The 17226-nt window shown below is 37.0% G+C and overlaps 1 protein-coding gene across 1 annotated transcript in view; it reads left to right on the top strand.

Annotated features, from left to right (window-relative positions):
- LOC131075912 (uncharacterized) overlaps positions 1-17226 on the top strand; it is a 70132-nt gene that overhangs the window by 14765 nt on the left and 38141 nt on the right. Inside the window, exon 2 of the mRNA XM_058012861.2 lies at positions 6387-6451. Coding sequence (XP_057868844.2) covers positions 6387-6451 — 65 coding nt within the window. The remainder of the gene's footprint in view (positions 1-6386; positions 6452-17226) is intronic.

The following is a 17226-nucleotide window of genomic DNA, read 5'->3' as shown; positions in this document are numbered from 1 at the left end:
TACATTTTTATTTCATGAATATGTAGGTTAACCTTTTAATATTTAAATATTTCCTTAGAGGCATTGACAAGGGAATTTAATAAAGTTAAAAGCCATCATTATTTCATACCAAAAATTTATAATAATTGTTGTAGGTTGTATCGCGTATGCTAGACACTTATCTTGGGAAAATAGAAAAAAGGCACACAAATAGAAAATAAAGAAAACCCAAAAAATTATTTTGTAGTACTTTTAATTTGTAATTTGCTTGCTAAGTGTTATAATGTCCATACTCCATTGGAAGTGAAACTACACTACAATATTAGTTGTGGGCCATGGTAGAGTGATTATATTCATTTTTATGAGCATGTGGAATTCTACATTCCTTTCTTATAGAATAAGCCTTGAATTTCAATTTTTTCAATCTTAGGACTAAATTCAAATTTAATAGCAACATGTCTATAGCTAAGGATACAAAGGAAACCACAAAGAAAGTGGCCAAACTCAAAACTCATATGTCTAATATCAAGCTTCCTAAAATCCTTGTTTTTACTAATGAATACCATGATATTTATGATTATGTAATTGGTAATAGGAGCCTAGGAGGGCTTAGATACACCTTTTAGAATAAAGTACTAAATACTAAAGTTCCTAATCATAGAAGTGCTAGTGCACCATGGGTGGTTGGATTGTAACGTATTGTTGTTTCATGAGATTTTCTCTTGCCCAAATTTTATCATAGTTGGTGCCTAGAATTGTGATGAAAATTAAAAATTAATTTTTAGCAAAGATACCTAAGAGGATATCTTGTTCATTGCGGAGCAAAATGTTGGCACTAGGTGGGGTTTGGTGGTACTTTAGAATTATGAGTTATCCCCATGACTAAGAAGCAATTGTTAGTGATTATGAGGTAGCTAGTAAATGTTTCAAAGAGTTTTTTCTTGTTGCTTTGTTTAACAAAAAAATAGCATTTGGTGGTAGGGCACCCAAAGATAATCCTCCTTATCAAATTGAAAATTTTAAATCATCGGTTATGGCTACCATTTCTATGCTAGTATTTTTCTTTGAATTGGATTTGATAATCTAGTGGAACCCTCCTTGAAATGGTATTGAGTAATCATTATAATTAACAACACGTTAAATACAATTTTGTTGGGCACATTGCATGATCTATGCATTAACCTTTTTTATCATTCAAAAGAAGTTCCAACACTAAGACCTTTAGGTTCACAATCTACTTGTGCCATTTATTTTGAAGAAAATTCTATGGATGGTTTATCGACAACAAGTTTCAAATAACTCTACTTTTTGATGTTTAGACAAAAATGTTGGCACCAATTATTGATTGGACCCATAAGTTATGGATGCATGATAAGAGAAGGAACTACAACCCTTTTGTTGACTATAATTTGGTTCCAATTTATAAAGCAATTACAAATACTCCAATTCCTAGATTGCCTATGATTTGTGGAGATTCTATTTGGTTGTGATTAGAGATAATATTGGTTGATTGGTACTTCATGGAAGAATGTACCATGCTAAGATTTTATGGATTAGGAGTTAAGCTCCATAGAGTCCCAATACATATGACAATACAAATCAATTGTATTTTGTTATTTAGCAAAAGAGGAGCTTGCTTACTTCATTACCTTTTTCATGTGGAGTATGTTGGTGCTTAAAGTTGTGGATCTCCAAATCCTCAAAGTTAAGCTATTCTTAACTGGCAGGAGTGTCAAACTCAAGACAATTAGCTTACAACTTATGATTATGTGTGGACAATAATGACAAAACTGATAAGGATGGTTAGTTATTCCTTGAAGAATTCTTTGAGATGTTATCTTTAAGAAAATTAAAGATAAATGACATGAGAATGGGCCTTGGGACACACCATATCATTGCATAAGAAACTCCTTGTTACCAAGTGCTGCTGATATAAGAATTTCACACCTCTATTAAGTAGATACATGACCATGTAAGGTTCCCACGCATTTCCTATTTAAACCCTATCGATATTCACCTTTGAGCATACACACATACATGGATGCAAATGTAACAGCAATCCACATTTCACTTAAGATAATGCTTGAAGAAACTATTGAGATTATGCAATGTTGACAAAGCTACAAATACCATATTTGTTAAAATGTTTATATTTTGTTGTTTCAAATGTGATGGTATGATGAAAGGTTGACCATGTAGCAAATGGGTGCTTTTATCTAGCAAGGCCAACATAGTCTACATTTAAAGGCCAAATAATAAAAATTGAATATAACTCAATAAAAGACAATTTCATGAAGATGGAAACACAAATTATGCCTTATATTTCTGCACATAAGCTAGGCTCTAGGCTTGCAAACTAAAATGCACATAGAACTTTAGCACATCTAGTTGAGCATGCCTCAGTGGCTCATGAACAAATACACATGTCATATATATAGAAGCTTTGCAAGGAGTTTCATTGCCTCACTTTTTAACAAAGTAGTCAAAAGCAACACTCGAATCACCAAATGTGACTAATGTTACTAGGAGGATCTGATGAGCACATGGTACATACCGAGAAGTTGGGAGGGGGGTGTGAATCGGTACAACAATATTCTTTTTAACCTTCTATAATTTATTTAATTTCTTTAATATTTAATTTTAAATTAGCACATATGAGACTGTCACAGAATAAACACAAAACAGAGTGGTCACAGCAAACAAGAGAAGTGTTATGTTCCTGAGTATTTCAGATCGCAAATGTCTGATTTTTTAGCTCATAAATCAACAGAAAATTAAAGAAGAAATAACCAGCACAAACAGCTACATTCATACCAATTTACTGAAGATACAATGCACAAAAGAGTATGCAGTTCTGACACTTGATTAAAATCAGATCATAAAATCTTACAATTATCTGCAATATCAGTGCTGTGACCAACTCAGATTGCTAATTATGACTGTATGATGCTGTTGCAGTTCATGCATGTGCAGAATTGACTGACCGTTAGGGTTTACGGTTTGTTAGAGCTTGACAAACAGGACTGCTATGTCTGATATTGATTATCCGATCCACTGCTGAACTGGTGCACTGATCTGCCTACTGAGATTGTGTGGATTGCTTGGTGTGAATCTGCCTGTGGGAGATTTTGCACAGGTCTGGCGTCCATCCAGTCAGATCTGAGGTGTTGGTTCAGCTGGGTGGTGGTCAACTAGTCTTTAGGTCTGAGATCTCCCTCATCTAGTGCATGAAGAGGGGAGCAATGATATCACTTCTTGTTAGCAGATTGCTGGATGTTAATATTAAATCTGCCTTGAATTCCTAGATATCTAGAGATGATAAATGGACTGTCTACTACAATGAAGGCTCCTCAAGGTGGCACAACAGCAAAGGGGCAATGGTGCTGGCCACCTAGAATGCAAGGGCTCACTCGAACCTTCCAGGCCAATCCTGTAAACCGAGTTAAATTTAATCTGGTGCTATAGATCAGTAAAAATGGAGTCACTCCCTCCTATCTTTTCAGCAAACCTTACCTGAAAAATTGTAGAGATCCAAAATTAGCTTAACACAGCAAATTGGATCTGATTGTTAATGTCTTTGAGTGAAAGGGTTTCCTCCTCTACTCATACAAGCTTGCTCAAGGATTTTCATCCTTGAACTTGTTTTTCGCTTGGAAATTTCAGTAGTTAAGAAAATTGCGTGTCCTCTTCTCTAAGGTAAAAATGATAGGTATACCCGCATTCCAAAATAGGTCCCATGGGCTCAAAGTTGGTGGCCAGACTTGAACTTTGAATTTTATTTTATCTATTTATTAGTTTTATTCGTTAGTTAAGTGTTTTTAAACTTTTTTATTAATCCAAAAAGGTGGTGTCAACATTGGCCAAGTAGAGGGGACATTACTTTCCTCAAGAAATTTCAGATTTGGATGATAATAAATCTTTACTCCTTCCCATGTAGCATCCTTGAGTGGTAGATTCTTCAATTTCACCAATTACTTTGGAATGGTCTTGTTCCGTAACCTCTTCTCTCTCGTATCAATGATAGCTTTGGGCACCGAGATTAAATTTCCTTCATCATCTAATGGTGGCAGCTGTAAAGAGGGTGTGACCTGAAGCATTGATGGAGAAAACATGTTGCATTATGTTAAGTTTTCGGAGCCTTGTCAAGATAATTCATAATTGGAGTTTTGTAGGGTCAAGCTGAGATTCAGCAAGTTTGCCTGAGTCTCACAGCCCAGTGGCCGATGTTCAAATTGGTCTCTTTTGGTTTTCAGCTAGTCATATGACTGTCTATCAACAGTTTTTGCGTAGTTTTCAACAGTTCTGTAAAATAGTATTAAGCTGTTATTTTTACAGTTCAGTTTCTTCATATACGTTGAAGTACACATGTTTAGTTGATGAGAGGATTGTTTGCCTTCCTCATAGAAGCGTGTTTAGAGTATTTAACTTGCTTCAAATGATAATGGTACTGGACAGAACCATTAAATGGTACAGGCTGTTTAATTCAGTTTTACAGTTCAGTTCCTTCATATATGTTGAACCACACATGTTTAGTTGACGAGGATTGTTTGTCGTCAGCATAGAAGTGTGTCTAGATTATTTAACTTGTCATCAAATGATAGTGGTACTGGACAGAAGCAATAAATGTTACATACTGGACAGAAGCAATAAATGGTACAGACTGTTTAATTTTTTTTTTCGAGGAGCAATATATCGGGTTGTCTGTTTGCAGGAAAAGTATATTTTTTGGAACTCTATCATTCTGATACATGCAATGGCATTACTGGATACAGTTACAGAGTTCCTTTTTTTTTTCTTAATTCTTACTGTTTCTTTCAAGTCAGGGTTAGATCGTTTTGTCTATTTGCAGTGACATGCTTTTTTGAATCTCTAGTATTCTGATACTTGTGAATCCTGGAAGCTTCAAAGTAGTAACATTATTTCTCATTTTCATTTGTAGTTCCATTTCTTGAAGTTTTAAAGTAATAATATTATTTTTTCATTTGCATTTCTAGTGGCTTTTATATGTTATGAAATCTTCTTTTATAATTTGAATTTTCTTGTAAAATTCAGACTCTATTCACAGTGTAATACAGTTCTTCAGTCAATCAGGTTTAAAACTTCTTGCAAACAAGGTCCATTATCGCCTCAACTGATTTCTAGGGGTCTTTGAAAAGTTGCTTGTATACCCAGAGTTTGAATTTGTACAGGCACAGGCCCAACTATAGGTAAATGGTAGAATGTTGTCAGTTGTTTATACTTTATAGTGAATGCTGTTCTCCTTTTGGCAATGGGTACTTTTAACTATTTTAGGTTGTAGTAAAAAAGGTGTAATTTGTATTTAACCTCCTTCTCTTTGGTGTTTCTTGACTAAGAGTCAAATAATGCTCATCACAATTGTTCTCTTAGCACGACCCTGGCTAGTGTGATTATTGTCATGCCTTACTGGCGTTGACCTGTAGTGGTAGTATATACCTTCAAATTAGAACTCAAAAAAGGAGAGCCCATCATCAAGTATCTAGCTTGGTTGTAAGTCAGCCTACGAACAGCCATTAGCTGCGAGTTCAACTTCAAGCTTGTCCAAGAAATCAGCTCCTCAGAAATCAGAGCCCAATGACTAAGATCCTAAGGATAGTGTGGTTTGAGGAGGATAGGATGCTGGAAGTGGCATCTCAAATTATGAATTCAAGCAAAGTGCAGATATAGGTGGGTGGAGGTGGTGGTGAAAGTGGTAACCTAGAATTTGAAATAGGAATAGGAAAATAAATAGAACTCTAACATGGGGTGAGAGAGTAGTACAGTGGTGAAGTGGCTTTGACAGGGGGTTGGTCATGGGGTTCAAATTCTAGCTTGTCCAAATCTTCAAATATTCAATTTTTTTTTCGTTTTTTTCCATTTTACTTTCAGAGATTTATCTGAGGAGTGTACCATGGTGAGCAAGCTTGTCTCTTGTGGCTTCCATGATGTTTGATTTAATGTCTAATTGCTTGGATTTAATACTCTTAATGTCATGAATCTAACCTTGTGATGAAAGAATTCTGAACTAATGGTCATTTACCTTTTAGCAGGTAAGGCTGCCTTTGGTATGAATTAATAATATGTATCTACAGATTGTACCTTTGGGCCAATATACTTTTTGTTTCCTTCAGATTTGTATTAACTTTTTAGGTATATGCATTATTAATTTCAGATCAATATTGTATAGATTTATAGTTTTCCAGATTAGTACTCAAATCGTAGGTTATACATCATTTTTCATCATTATGGTTGTTCATTTGTAGATAGTTTGGAAAAATTAAGTCACTTTACTAAAATTTCAGTATGACATATTTTTTGTTGTGATATTTCCTATAGCTTCCACTTTAGTTTTATGGGGATATACTATTTAAATTGGAGAGGCATGCTAATGTTTTTTTCGTTGATGCCAGGACTTGTGAATGTGGTTCCAGCAGAGTCACAGTATGTAACCAGGCTTCCTGGAATAAATGCTAAGGTTTGTGCTTGCTAATTGATATTTTTGCCATGTCTTAATTATGGTTCCTTGTTCCTATACATTTCAGAAGTACTCCTTTATATATGTGATATGCTCTGTATTCATTATATTAGTTCTGATCAATGTGCAGTATAATGTAAGTCACTGTAAAGCAGTTTTCTTAAAGCATATGATTCCAAAATGGAGACTACAGCTGAAATTATTTTATGCTAAATTGAATTGTTTACTACTTATGTCCAGGTTAGATTGAGTTCTGGTTGAGTTCTCTGGTCAAAATATATTTAATACTGTTTGGATCTTGTTCAGATCAGAGCTTAAGCTTATAAATTATCAAATTTTAATATTGGATAATCCTTAAGTTGCTAATGTTTTTATCAAGTGGCCTCTGATCTTAGGATGATAGTACTAGCTTAAAAAATTCCAAGAAGTTGAACAATACGCATGAGATTAATTTTGAAGAGCATATGAGGCCCACCATTAGCACTGATTTGTTTCAAGGTCTTTATTGTTTTGTTGATAACAAAGAAAACTAAACTAAAAAAGACCGATACGCCAAGCATCTACACTGTCATAGGGAGGACAGGAGCCTCAATAATAAGATGCACATAACGCTACCAGTGGTATGCAGAACAACAGCGGCCATCATAACCAAAACCAGGTTGAAGATGAAATACTTGAAACAAAAAACCACATTGAGGTAGAAAGCACAACAGACAAATCCACAGAAAACCATAACATAAATTTTTAAGACTCAGTCAGTTGCACTCTATTTACCCACACCTCATGCAATTTCAAGTTCTTTGTTAGCATGGTGGTCTGGCTTTATATGGATGATGATAAGATGCACAATTACATCTTCATTTTATAACAAATTTTTTTTTCTCATTTGTCTTACTCTTCCTTTATGATGATACCACAATCAAACTTATTTATCATAACAAGTGATCATCTGAATATTTAAATTTATAATATCAGGCTTTAGTGTGACAAATAATTAGTAAAACTAAAATTGTATTATTTGTTTAGAATGCCGATGGAGAGAGAAACTAAATGTTTCCAAACTAAGAGTTTCAGAAACACTCTATTGTAAGATAATTTGGAGAGCCTCGGAGATGTAAAAAAATTAATTTATAAATAATATATAGGAAAAATAGCTACTAAGTCAAATCAAGCATGAGTAACTTTGTTCTTGCAGTAATTCTTTCTATATCCATGCTTTAGGTTGTACCTTAAATGTTTTATGGTTGATGCCAAGAAACCTCTTGAAGTATGGAGAACCTTTGGAGATGTAAAAAGATTTCTACTTATAAATAATATAAGAAATATAGCCACTTACAAATGAACCATGAGTAACTTTGCTCATGCAATAAATCTTGCTTTAGAATGCTGATTATATGACTATGCCCTAGGTTGAAACTTAAATGGTTAATGGCCTATGCCAAGGAACCTCTTGAAGTATACCAATGATTAAAGTGAGAACAGAAAATTCTGCATACACTGTGTCTCAAGTGTGCTTAGCCATTGAGTTTTGCCCTCAATCAAAACTACTTGGCTTGCTACCTCATTTGTAGCCATCAAGTTTTCCCTTAATCGAAGCTACTTGGTTTGCTACCTTGTTTATAGAAGATTTAGAAAGTGTTGTGTCTTATGAGCCATTCCTTCTATAGCTCCCAAGCTCATTCATTTTCATATAAATGGTGCTTTTGCTATTTACAGATTTTTTGGATTCAACTGCTTTGTTTTGGAGTTAATCTTCATTGACCCATATTTCATGAATATTGCATCTCACATGATGCTGAATGGTCCACTTAGCTTTCACTGCATGTGGTTGTTACTTAGATGGGTTAAACACTAGATCTTCATGGGAAATCACCCATCCTAGTACTATAGCTCAAGCATACTTCACATAGAATTAACTCCACAATCAAGTCCACATTGCTTGCTACTCCATATAAAACTTTGAACAAATGTTGTACCTTAAGAACCATTCTTTTAAGAGTGCCCTATTTCATTCATTTTCATAAGTGGTGTGTTTATAGTGTCAAAAATGGGATGATTTGAATCAATATTCATTGATCTATATTTCATGAATAGTGGGTTCTTGTCTCATGACCATGAATGCTGCACTTAGCCCTTGTTGCATCTTAGTGATGCTCACAAGGATCAAGCAACAATTGTCTTAGAAGGATCCCATCCCAGTATCATTCTAGCTCAAGCTTGCTTAACCATGTAATTTCCCCCACAATCAATCCCAATTAGCTTGCATTACTGTTTGCAAAATCTTTAGCAATGGTTGTGTCTCATGATGCACCCATTATTGTAAGTGGGCGTTATTGCATTGTATGAAATTATGGGATGCTTTACTGGAGATTCGATTGTGTAGTTTCAAGTCAATCTTCATTAGGCCGTATTTCATAAAGTGGTTCCCAAGAATTGATCTCCCATGACTAGAAATTAGCATTCTTTGCCCTTAGGTGATTCTTGTAGGGGTGAAGCATTAGAACTTCTTGGGATGTTACTACTTTGGCTCAAGCATATTTAACCATGGAGTTTCCCCCATAGTCAAGCCCTCTTAGCTTCCTACCTATTTGTAAAATCTTTAGTGAGTGTGTAATACCCTTTGATCTAAAGTTAAGCCATGTTGAAACCTAACATGCCCATCATGCATTTTCCGTGGCTGTTGAGAATTAAAATTATAATAATGAGGGCCTCCAGTAAGATTAAATATAAAATAAGAAAGTCTTTTATAATTAAAATTTATTTTAAATAATTCCTTTCAAATATTAGTCAAGGGTCATAAACGAAATTTGAAGAGTTGTCTTTTGGAGAGAAATTCTATATAAGAAAGCCAAGCAAGGAGGAGATATATTGATAAACCATTCTATTTTCTGATATCTACTCCTTGTTGGAGCATTGGACTTTAGTTCCATTAACCTAAGGACCAAAACCCTTTATGTCTGGAATTAGAGGAAGAAATCTACAATTCCTTGGAGTGATTTCACATGGAGATCACCATTGTCTAGACTTGATTGATATGGTAGACACAATCTTATCTTAGAAATGTGAATTACAGCTTTGGTAATTGAATTAGATTCTGTTGATGTGTTTTTTAGGCACATGCGAACAAAAAATAAAATACCAAGGTATCTTATCCTCTCTTGAACAAAGTCTTTCAAATGCTGAAGATTCGCATAAGGATCACTTGAGATAACTCCAAGGTTCCTCAATGTTGGGTCACAATGTGTGGATAAGCTCAATGGTTTGATGTGTTAATGCTGGAATCACAAGGGGACTTGCATCTAATACTTGAATTGCTGGAACTTAGATTCTACCTACTTGCGTGGAGAATAAAAAAGAGCAAAAGGCATAGGGTTTAGGGAGACTACGCTACTCCTAGGAATGTAAGAGAAGAGTGAATGATTCGATGGAATCCCTACTGGGCAAGGTCTCACCATCAAACCAGACAGTTTGACATAAGCTCAGTGCAATCTTCTAAGGTGCAATTCAAATATGTTCAAATCATTATCATCAAACACTGATTACCATTCGAGTTAACGCATAAACAATAGATGTATAACAATTGAAGTTAAGCTTATATAATTCCAGTTGACCACGCAAGGCACACCTAGAATCAGCAAGAGGCTAGTGGTATGGATTAAATGGATTCCATGCAAATGCATTCGACAATTTCCTCCATTCAATCTAATTAACATGAAAGTAAATGAGATATAGAAACCATGTGACTTTTTGAAATAACACATTTCACCACGACTTCAATGAAAAGAGTATCTCCATTTACAAGTCTTAACAACAATTCCTCCTTCTCCGAATCCATTCTAACTGCTTGCTATCTAATATCTATCAACTATTCACTAATGACTCTTAACTATCTATTCACTATTCTATTAACCTTTACAAATGAAAAGCTTGAGCTTTATATGGAGAGCTCATTACAATGAGTGGCCAGGATTAAACCCCATTAATGGCCAAGATTACAAGATAGAAACCCTAATCAGGGGTTGTTAAGACAACTCCCTTTGGCCAATGAGAAAATTACATTTAGGTTCAATGCTGAATGTGAATCAATAGAAAACGGGGGTAGGTACATTGGAGTTTGTGCCCTCATGGACAAGTCAGGTTCATTGAATCAAGACATGTTGATTTGGAACCCTTTGATTGATGGAATGGTGACTAGGATGGCACCTCAACTTGCACTTGTGGACTGGATTCATCATCACGAATGAGTATTGAATAACATCTCTTGATATTCAACATCTCATGCTCGCTCATTATGGTGATGATGATGGTTGATCTTGAAATTCCCTATCTTGAGTGTGTAGAACATGTCTTTGTTGTTTCTCCTTCATCCCTATACTTCTTTTGTAGTCCCTTGCTATCATATACTTCACCTCTGATTTGGACGATTATAGCCCTGAATTGATGCCTCTAATCAAGGGATATGTCTGATAATGCTCAAGAAGTTTGCTGGTTCTGAAGGTGGCTGAGCAAATTAACCTTAAGTCTGCTCCAATTCGCTGTAGTTGCGAGTGAATTCTCTGCCCATATGATGAAATTCGCTACTGTTGCTAATTGGAATCGCTGCCCTGCTTTTAAAATTTGCTATTTGGAGGAGTGAACTGCTTTGAAATGATGATCAAATGAGTGCATTGACTTAGCCTTTATATGCGCTTGAGGGAAAGGATGTATCTTTTGGGGTGAAGGTCGACCTGATTTTAATCAAATAAAATTAAAATTGTTTCCTCAAGGTGGCCGACTTAATATATTTTCCTTCAAATTCAAACCTTGGCGCCAAATGTGTTTGCAATTGTATTGCTAGGCATGGTAATTGGACAATTTGCTCCTAAAGGGGAGCAAAGGAAGTAATTTTCACTCCTAGAAGGGAGCAATGGAAGAGAAATTTGCTCCACAATGAGGGCAAAGGAAGTGAAAATCGCTTCAAATCATGAGCAATGGAAGTTGTTTGAAAAGTTCGCTCCTAACCAAGAGCAATGGAAGAGCTGTTTGCTCCAACTAAGGAGCAATGGAAATGCATCAAATTTTCCATCTCCAGCTATTTTTTTTATCAAGTTCTCCATCAATTTGATCCCTTGATCTAATTATGCCATGTTAGTAAGCGAAGGAAGGTGGTAGCTCAAAACTTCGCTTCTATGCAAGAGCAAAGGATATCGCTCCCAAACTTGAGCAAAGGAAATTCAATCTAAAATTCGCTTCTATCCAAGAGCAAAGGAAGTGCAAGCAAAAGTTCGCTCCTAGCCAATAGCAATAGAAGAGTTGTTCGCTCCAACTAAGGAGCAATGGAAGAGCATCGGACTATTTGGATGGCAGTGGAAGTCAGTTGTTCGCTTCTCTTGATGAGCAAAGGAAATGCATCAGACTATTTGGATGGCAGTGGAAGTCACCTTAAATATCCATCTCCAGCTTGCTCTCATCAACATCTTCCTTGATTCAACTTGTTTATGTTATGCCAACGAGCAAGGTCAGTGAGTTAGGAAGTTCGCTCCTATTAGGGAGCAATAGAAGTGACTTCAAATGTTCGCTCCTATTCAGCAGCAATTGGAAGTTCGCTTGAATACATGAGCAAAGGAAGTGCAGTATGCTTCAACCCAAGAACAATGGAAGCTGTTCAAAAGTTCGCTTCATTGTGAGAGAAAAGGATGTTCTCACATACTTAACCACATTTCCTCCATTCGCTCATGCTCTTCCATTTACCATCATCAATTTACATCCAAAACAACTCTTTGTGCCCAAATCAGACTTCTAAAGAGTCAAAAGAATACATGTTCTAGGCCAGATCGGTGATTGAAAAGATCAAGATAATTGCTTGGCAAAGGAAGTAGTTCGCTCCTTTAAAGGGGCAATGGAAATGACTTGAAAACAGAGTTCCCAAACTCGTCGCGAGTTAGGCGAGTTTGGTGAGTCGAGCCAAGCTCAGCGAGTTTTGACAACTCGTGACTCGGATTCGGCGAGTTTTGCTCATAACTCGCCGAATCCGAGCTCTAGGACTCGCGCCGCAGCATGTCAGACATGGCAGACAGAGAGGCTGACTAAGGCTGTGGCTATGGCAGAGGAGGAGGATAGAGCATGATCCGGCACAGGCACAACTGATGTTAATCATTGTGGCACCTCACAAGTGGAGACTATGGCTACTTAGTCATCTAGGACCTACCTTAAACGCCTTTGTAGGAGGCAGGCAGACTACTTTGAGGCTGAGCTTGAGGATGAGCTAGAGCTTCTATTTGATGATGTTATAGTGTCTTTATGCTTTATTCAATAATGGGTGCATGAAACAAATTTTAAATCGTTAAAAATCTCTAAATTTCAAGGGTTTTTTTATTTTGCCGAGTCGTTGCCGTGTCATTGCCGAGTTGTTGCCGAGTCATTGCTAAGTCACCAGTCGAATCGGCCTTGCCGAGTCCGAGTCTGGGAACTTTGCTTAAAAACACCATCTTCAGCAGCATTCCATCAACTTCTCCATCATTTCAATCTTTGGTTTCAGTCCTCATGTCAATCATCCATGTCTATAAGCAAAGGAAAGGTTGTATTTGTGGTGAGGCACAAGAAATGCTCAAGAGTCTTGTTCCATTCACTTAAGCTCTTTTCGCTGCTACGAGATTATCAAAAAGCCATTAACCTTCAAGCAGCCTTTTGTGTACAGATCAGTCACTGAGGGATCAAAAGAAATATGCTTTTAGACCAGATCGGTGCTTGGAAGGATCAAGATGATCTCTTGCAAAGGGAGTAATTCGGGCTTTTTGAAGAGCAAGGGAAGTAGATTCAGGTTTTTGGAGTGGCAAAAGAAGTCATCTTTGAATAGCTATCTTCCAGCTTGATGTTGTCTTGAAATGTGAGTTGCTTATCTTGAATTTGATCTTCTTGACTTCTCCACGTGACTGGTCCTCTATACTTCCTTGAATGCTCATCTTTCCTAGCCTTCCATCTTCATACCAAACCTGCAAGACCAAGAAATCACTTAGATCAAAATTGTGAACAAAAACACCAGGTTAAGGAAATGTGAGATAATTCACGGGATTCACTTCATGAAACTCTTCAACATCTGGAAATAGCACCAATGGGTTCTGCACATGATAATTCAAATCTGCAAATGCATTTTTAGATGTATAAATGACATATCAGATCTGAACCTGCACAAAATTAGGGAGGAAAACACCCAGACTTGAATATGAACGGCTTGTTAGTCCTCAATAATTGTTTCCCTTCTTCTCTGATTTGGCTTAAATTTGATCTTCTTCACCAGATTGCATTAATCTCTGCTTGAATTCATATCAGGACTGCATATACTTGATTCCAGAATCTGATGTAGATTGTAATCCATGTCTGTCAGATTATTCACTTAAATCTGCACCTCCCGAATTCTCCTTAAAATCTTATTACCTCAATTCAAATATGAATTCGTATCTTTGTGTTGTCATTTACTTATGTTCTTTTATGATCTGATTTTGTATTTATATCCCCCCAATGTTGTGTTTATGTGACATTTCTTTCACTTCAGAGGCCAGCTTGTTTATTTCCTTAGTGCCACACCTTGCCTTTATATTTTATCGTGGATTTAAGGGGCTTGAACATGTGCTGGGGATGGTGAGGTGGATGCTTAAAAAAATAAAAAAAAATGCCTTAAAACTTTTTCTCCATCTTGGAATTTGCTGGGGCCCAAGCACGCTACGTGGTAAAGGAAGTCAAAAGGAAATGCTATGCCTTAAAACAAACTTTTTAAATCTCCATTTCAGATTTTGTGGGGCCCAGAGTGTATGAGAGGAATGTGAGGTGGAAGGAGTGCAAGGGAAGCTGCTAGTGGAGGAAGTGGAAGGAGAGGGTAGGGAAGTAGAGGAGTGGGATGTAGGGAAATGAGGGGTAAAGTGAGTGCTACGGTGGGGTAAGGTAGATTAAGGATGTTGGAGGTATAAGGGGTAATGAAAGGAGTTAGGATATAATAGGGGTAAGGGTAGGGTGGAAAGGGAGTGTGGGTAATGTAGGAGATGGGGTGGGATAGAAGGTAATGTAGGAAGTAGGAGGTGTGGTAAATGGAAGTTGGGAGTTGTAAAGCTAGGATGGGATGAAAGTTAGTGAAGGGAGGTTAGGGTGTAGATGGAAGGATAGGTTTAGGCTAAATAAAGGGTGGCTTAGGATAGGATGTAGGTTAGGAAAAGGGTAATTAGGGATAAAGGTGGGAAATGGGAATAATTAGGTGGGTAGGAAGATTAGGATGGGGTAGGCTAAGGGGTGTAGAGGTAGGAGGACAGAAAGGTAAAGTGTGTGGGAAGGGATGTTAAGGGAAGTAGAGGGGTAAAGGTGTGTGAGATGGAGGGTAGAGGATGTAGGTGTGGGCAAAGGTAGGTGTAGGTGAAACTGAAGGTATGTGTAGGTGAAGGTATATGTAGGTGTAAATGTAGGTGAAGGGTAGTGGACGAGTATACTTGGATGGGAAGAGGGTTAGGTAGGTGAAGGTAGGGAGGTGAATGAGATGGAAGGGGATGGAAGTTAAAGGAGGTGGAAGTGGTAGGGGGGTGGGGTAAAGGGGAAAGGGAAGGTAGGAAAGGGGAAAGGGAAGGTAGGTGGGTAGAGGATATGGGTGAAATGGAAGCCAGCGAGAAGTGGAAATGGTGGGAGATGGAAGGGAAGAAAAGAACGGAGGAAGGTAGGTGAAGGGAAGGGTAAGATGAATGAAAAGAAATGGAAGGATATGAGGGGGAGTGATGGATAATGGAAATAAAAGGGGAGGTGAAAATGGAAGGGGGGATGTGAGGGATGTAGTGAAGGCATAGAGGGGTGGAAGTGGAAAGTAGAGAAGATGGAAGGGCTATGGGATGGAGAGAGACCTGGAAAGAATGGAAGGGTGAAATGGTGATGGCGAAGGTGAGGAATGGAAATGGGAATGATCGGGTTTGGGCACCCACTGACAGTGCTGGGTGAAGTGGAAGTGATAAAACCTTGGCGGGGCAAAGGAAGTGCTGTCAATGCCTCAGTTGCTCTTCCAAGAGGGCAAAGGAAATTTTCCTATACGTAGCTAAATTTAGCATTTCATCCCTAGCCTTGCAAGCAAAAGATGAGTCATTCATTCCAAAAGCCTTGATAACTGACTGACTTCACTTCATCCTAAAGAGACAAACCTGACTTGATTAACTTTTGACCCACTACGCCTCTTCTACACAAAGGTTAAAAGCAAAAAACTCTTAACACTATCCTACAGAGCAAAAAAAAGTGGGGGTCCCCATTTGCAATGGGGCGATGTGTGAAAACGTCACAACATATTCTTATTTATCCTTGCTGTTTTGTTAAATTTCTGACCTACAATATAGAAGAAGGGTATTTGGTCAAAAAGGAGCTGCAGCCAATTTAATACACATTTTGTTACTTTTAACCCCCGTTTCATCAGATCCTATGATTGCTGCATCTATTCTAATCTACCAAAGTCTTGAAGGCATAAAATTAATTGGCAAATATTAATTAGGGAACAAATTCTGGCAAATATTGATGTGGCCTTTTTAGAACATTTTATGATATTTCTCTTCCATTGATATTTTAATAGCAGCTATAATAGCTTGCCATATGACTAATCACAACCTTGTAAGGGTTTGATAAACTTTGAAAGAAAGGCAGCTTACTTTTATTTGCTACCAATACATGATTTAAAGGTGATCACAGCATATTGGGATTAGTAGCTGCTGCATGATGCCAAGTTGGGATTTAAGCCAGCTGAAATCTTACCTAGGAAAATATATGTTTTGCTGCAAATAAACAGAGATATATCTCAGAAAAACTATGAAATATCAGACAGGTTTCAAGGGATATTTGTATTGAAGTGCAGTGTTTCATATTCTCCCTAGTGTTATCAATTGTGGGTGCCATAATGTAAGTCTGCAGTTCATTAAGTGTTTAAGGGTCTAAACAAATCAAAGGTTTAATGATGGACCTAACAATTGTCTCATGATATTCCGAAGAGATTTCCGTAACTTTGTGGCAGATTTTTTTCAGAATATAACCACTCAAAATACATACATTCAACCCCAAAAGAGCTATATAATCAGTGATTTTGTGCTGATCATTATGTGCAAATCAAATAATATAAATATTCCATCTGGGATAACAGATTGTTGTGCCTCATGGAATGATTTATTGAGATTCAAGTGCATAGCTTTTCAAGTCAACCGTCATTGACCCATATTTCATTAGTAGTTCCCAAGAATTCGTCTCTCATGACTATGAGTGGTCCACTTAGTCCTTAGTGTACCTAGGTGGGGTTCACTAGTGTGAAACCCTGGAATATCCATGGAGGTCAAGATCCCAGCATTGTTAGAGACATGGTATTTCTACAGTCAATAATAATAGGAGTGCTTTTGGTTGTAATTGTGTTAGATTTACTTAAATGTTTTGGATTACACTCCATGATTCATAATTAGGAAGAAGAAAGAATGTTTTGATAAATTGCAGATTTGGGTGCTTAAAAAGAGAGATAGAGAGGACTGTTGAAATAATAGCTAGTTCGGATCAAATATAAGTATTACTTGTATTGGGCTGGACCCAAACGCATTATGTAACTTGTAACCATTAAGGATGTTGATATGTGTATGTAACTTGCAAATATGAAAATTGGGCGTGACCCATAATGTAACTTGTGGGTGACTAATTGGCCTATCAGCCATAGTCACACTAAATGTGCAAAATTAAATATAACTTGTAATTCGGTCTGGCCCTATAATCGGCGATGTAACTTGTGGATAGGGCTAACCCTATATTGA

Source organism: Cryptomeria japonica, chromosome 9, assembly GCF_030272615.1.
Source record: "Cryptomeria japonica chromosome 9, Sugi_1.0, whole genome shotgun sequence".
Taxonomy (NCBI): Eukaryota; Viridiplantae; Streptophyta; class Pinopsida; order Cupressales; family Cupressaceae; genus Cryptomeria; species Cryptomeria japonica.
This window is presented reverse-complemented; position numbering and strand designations above follow the sequence as displayed.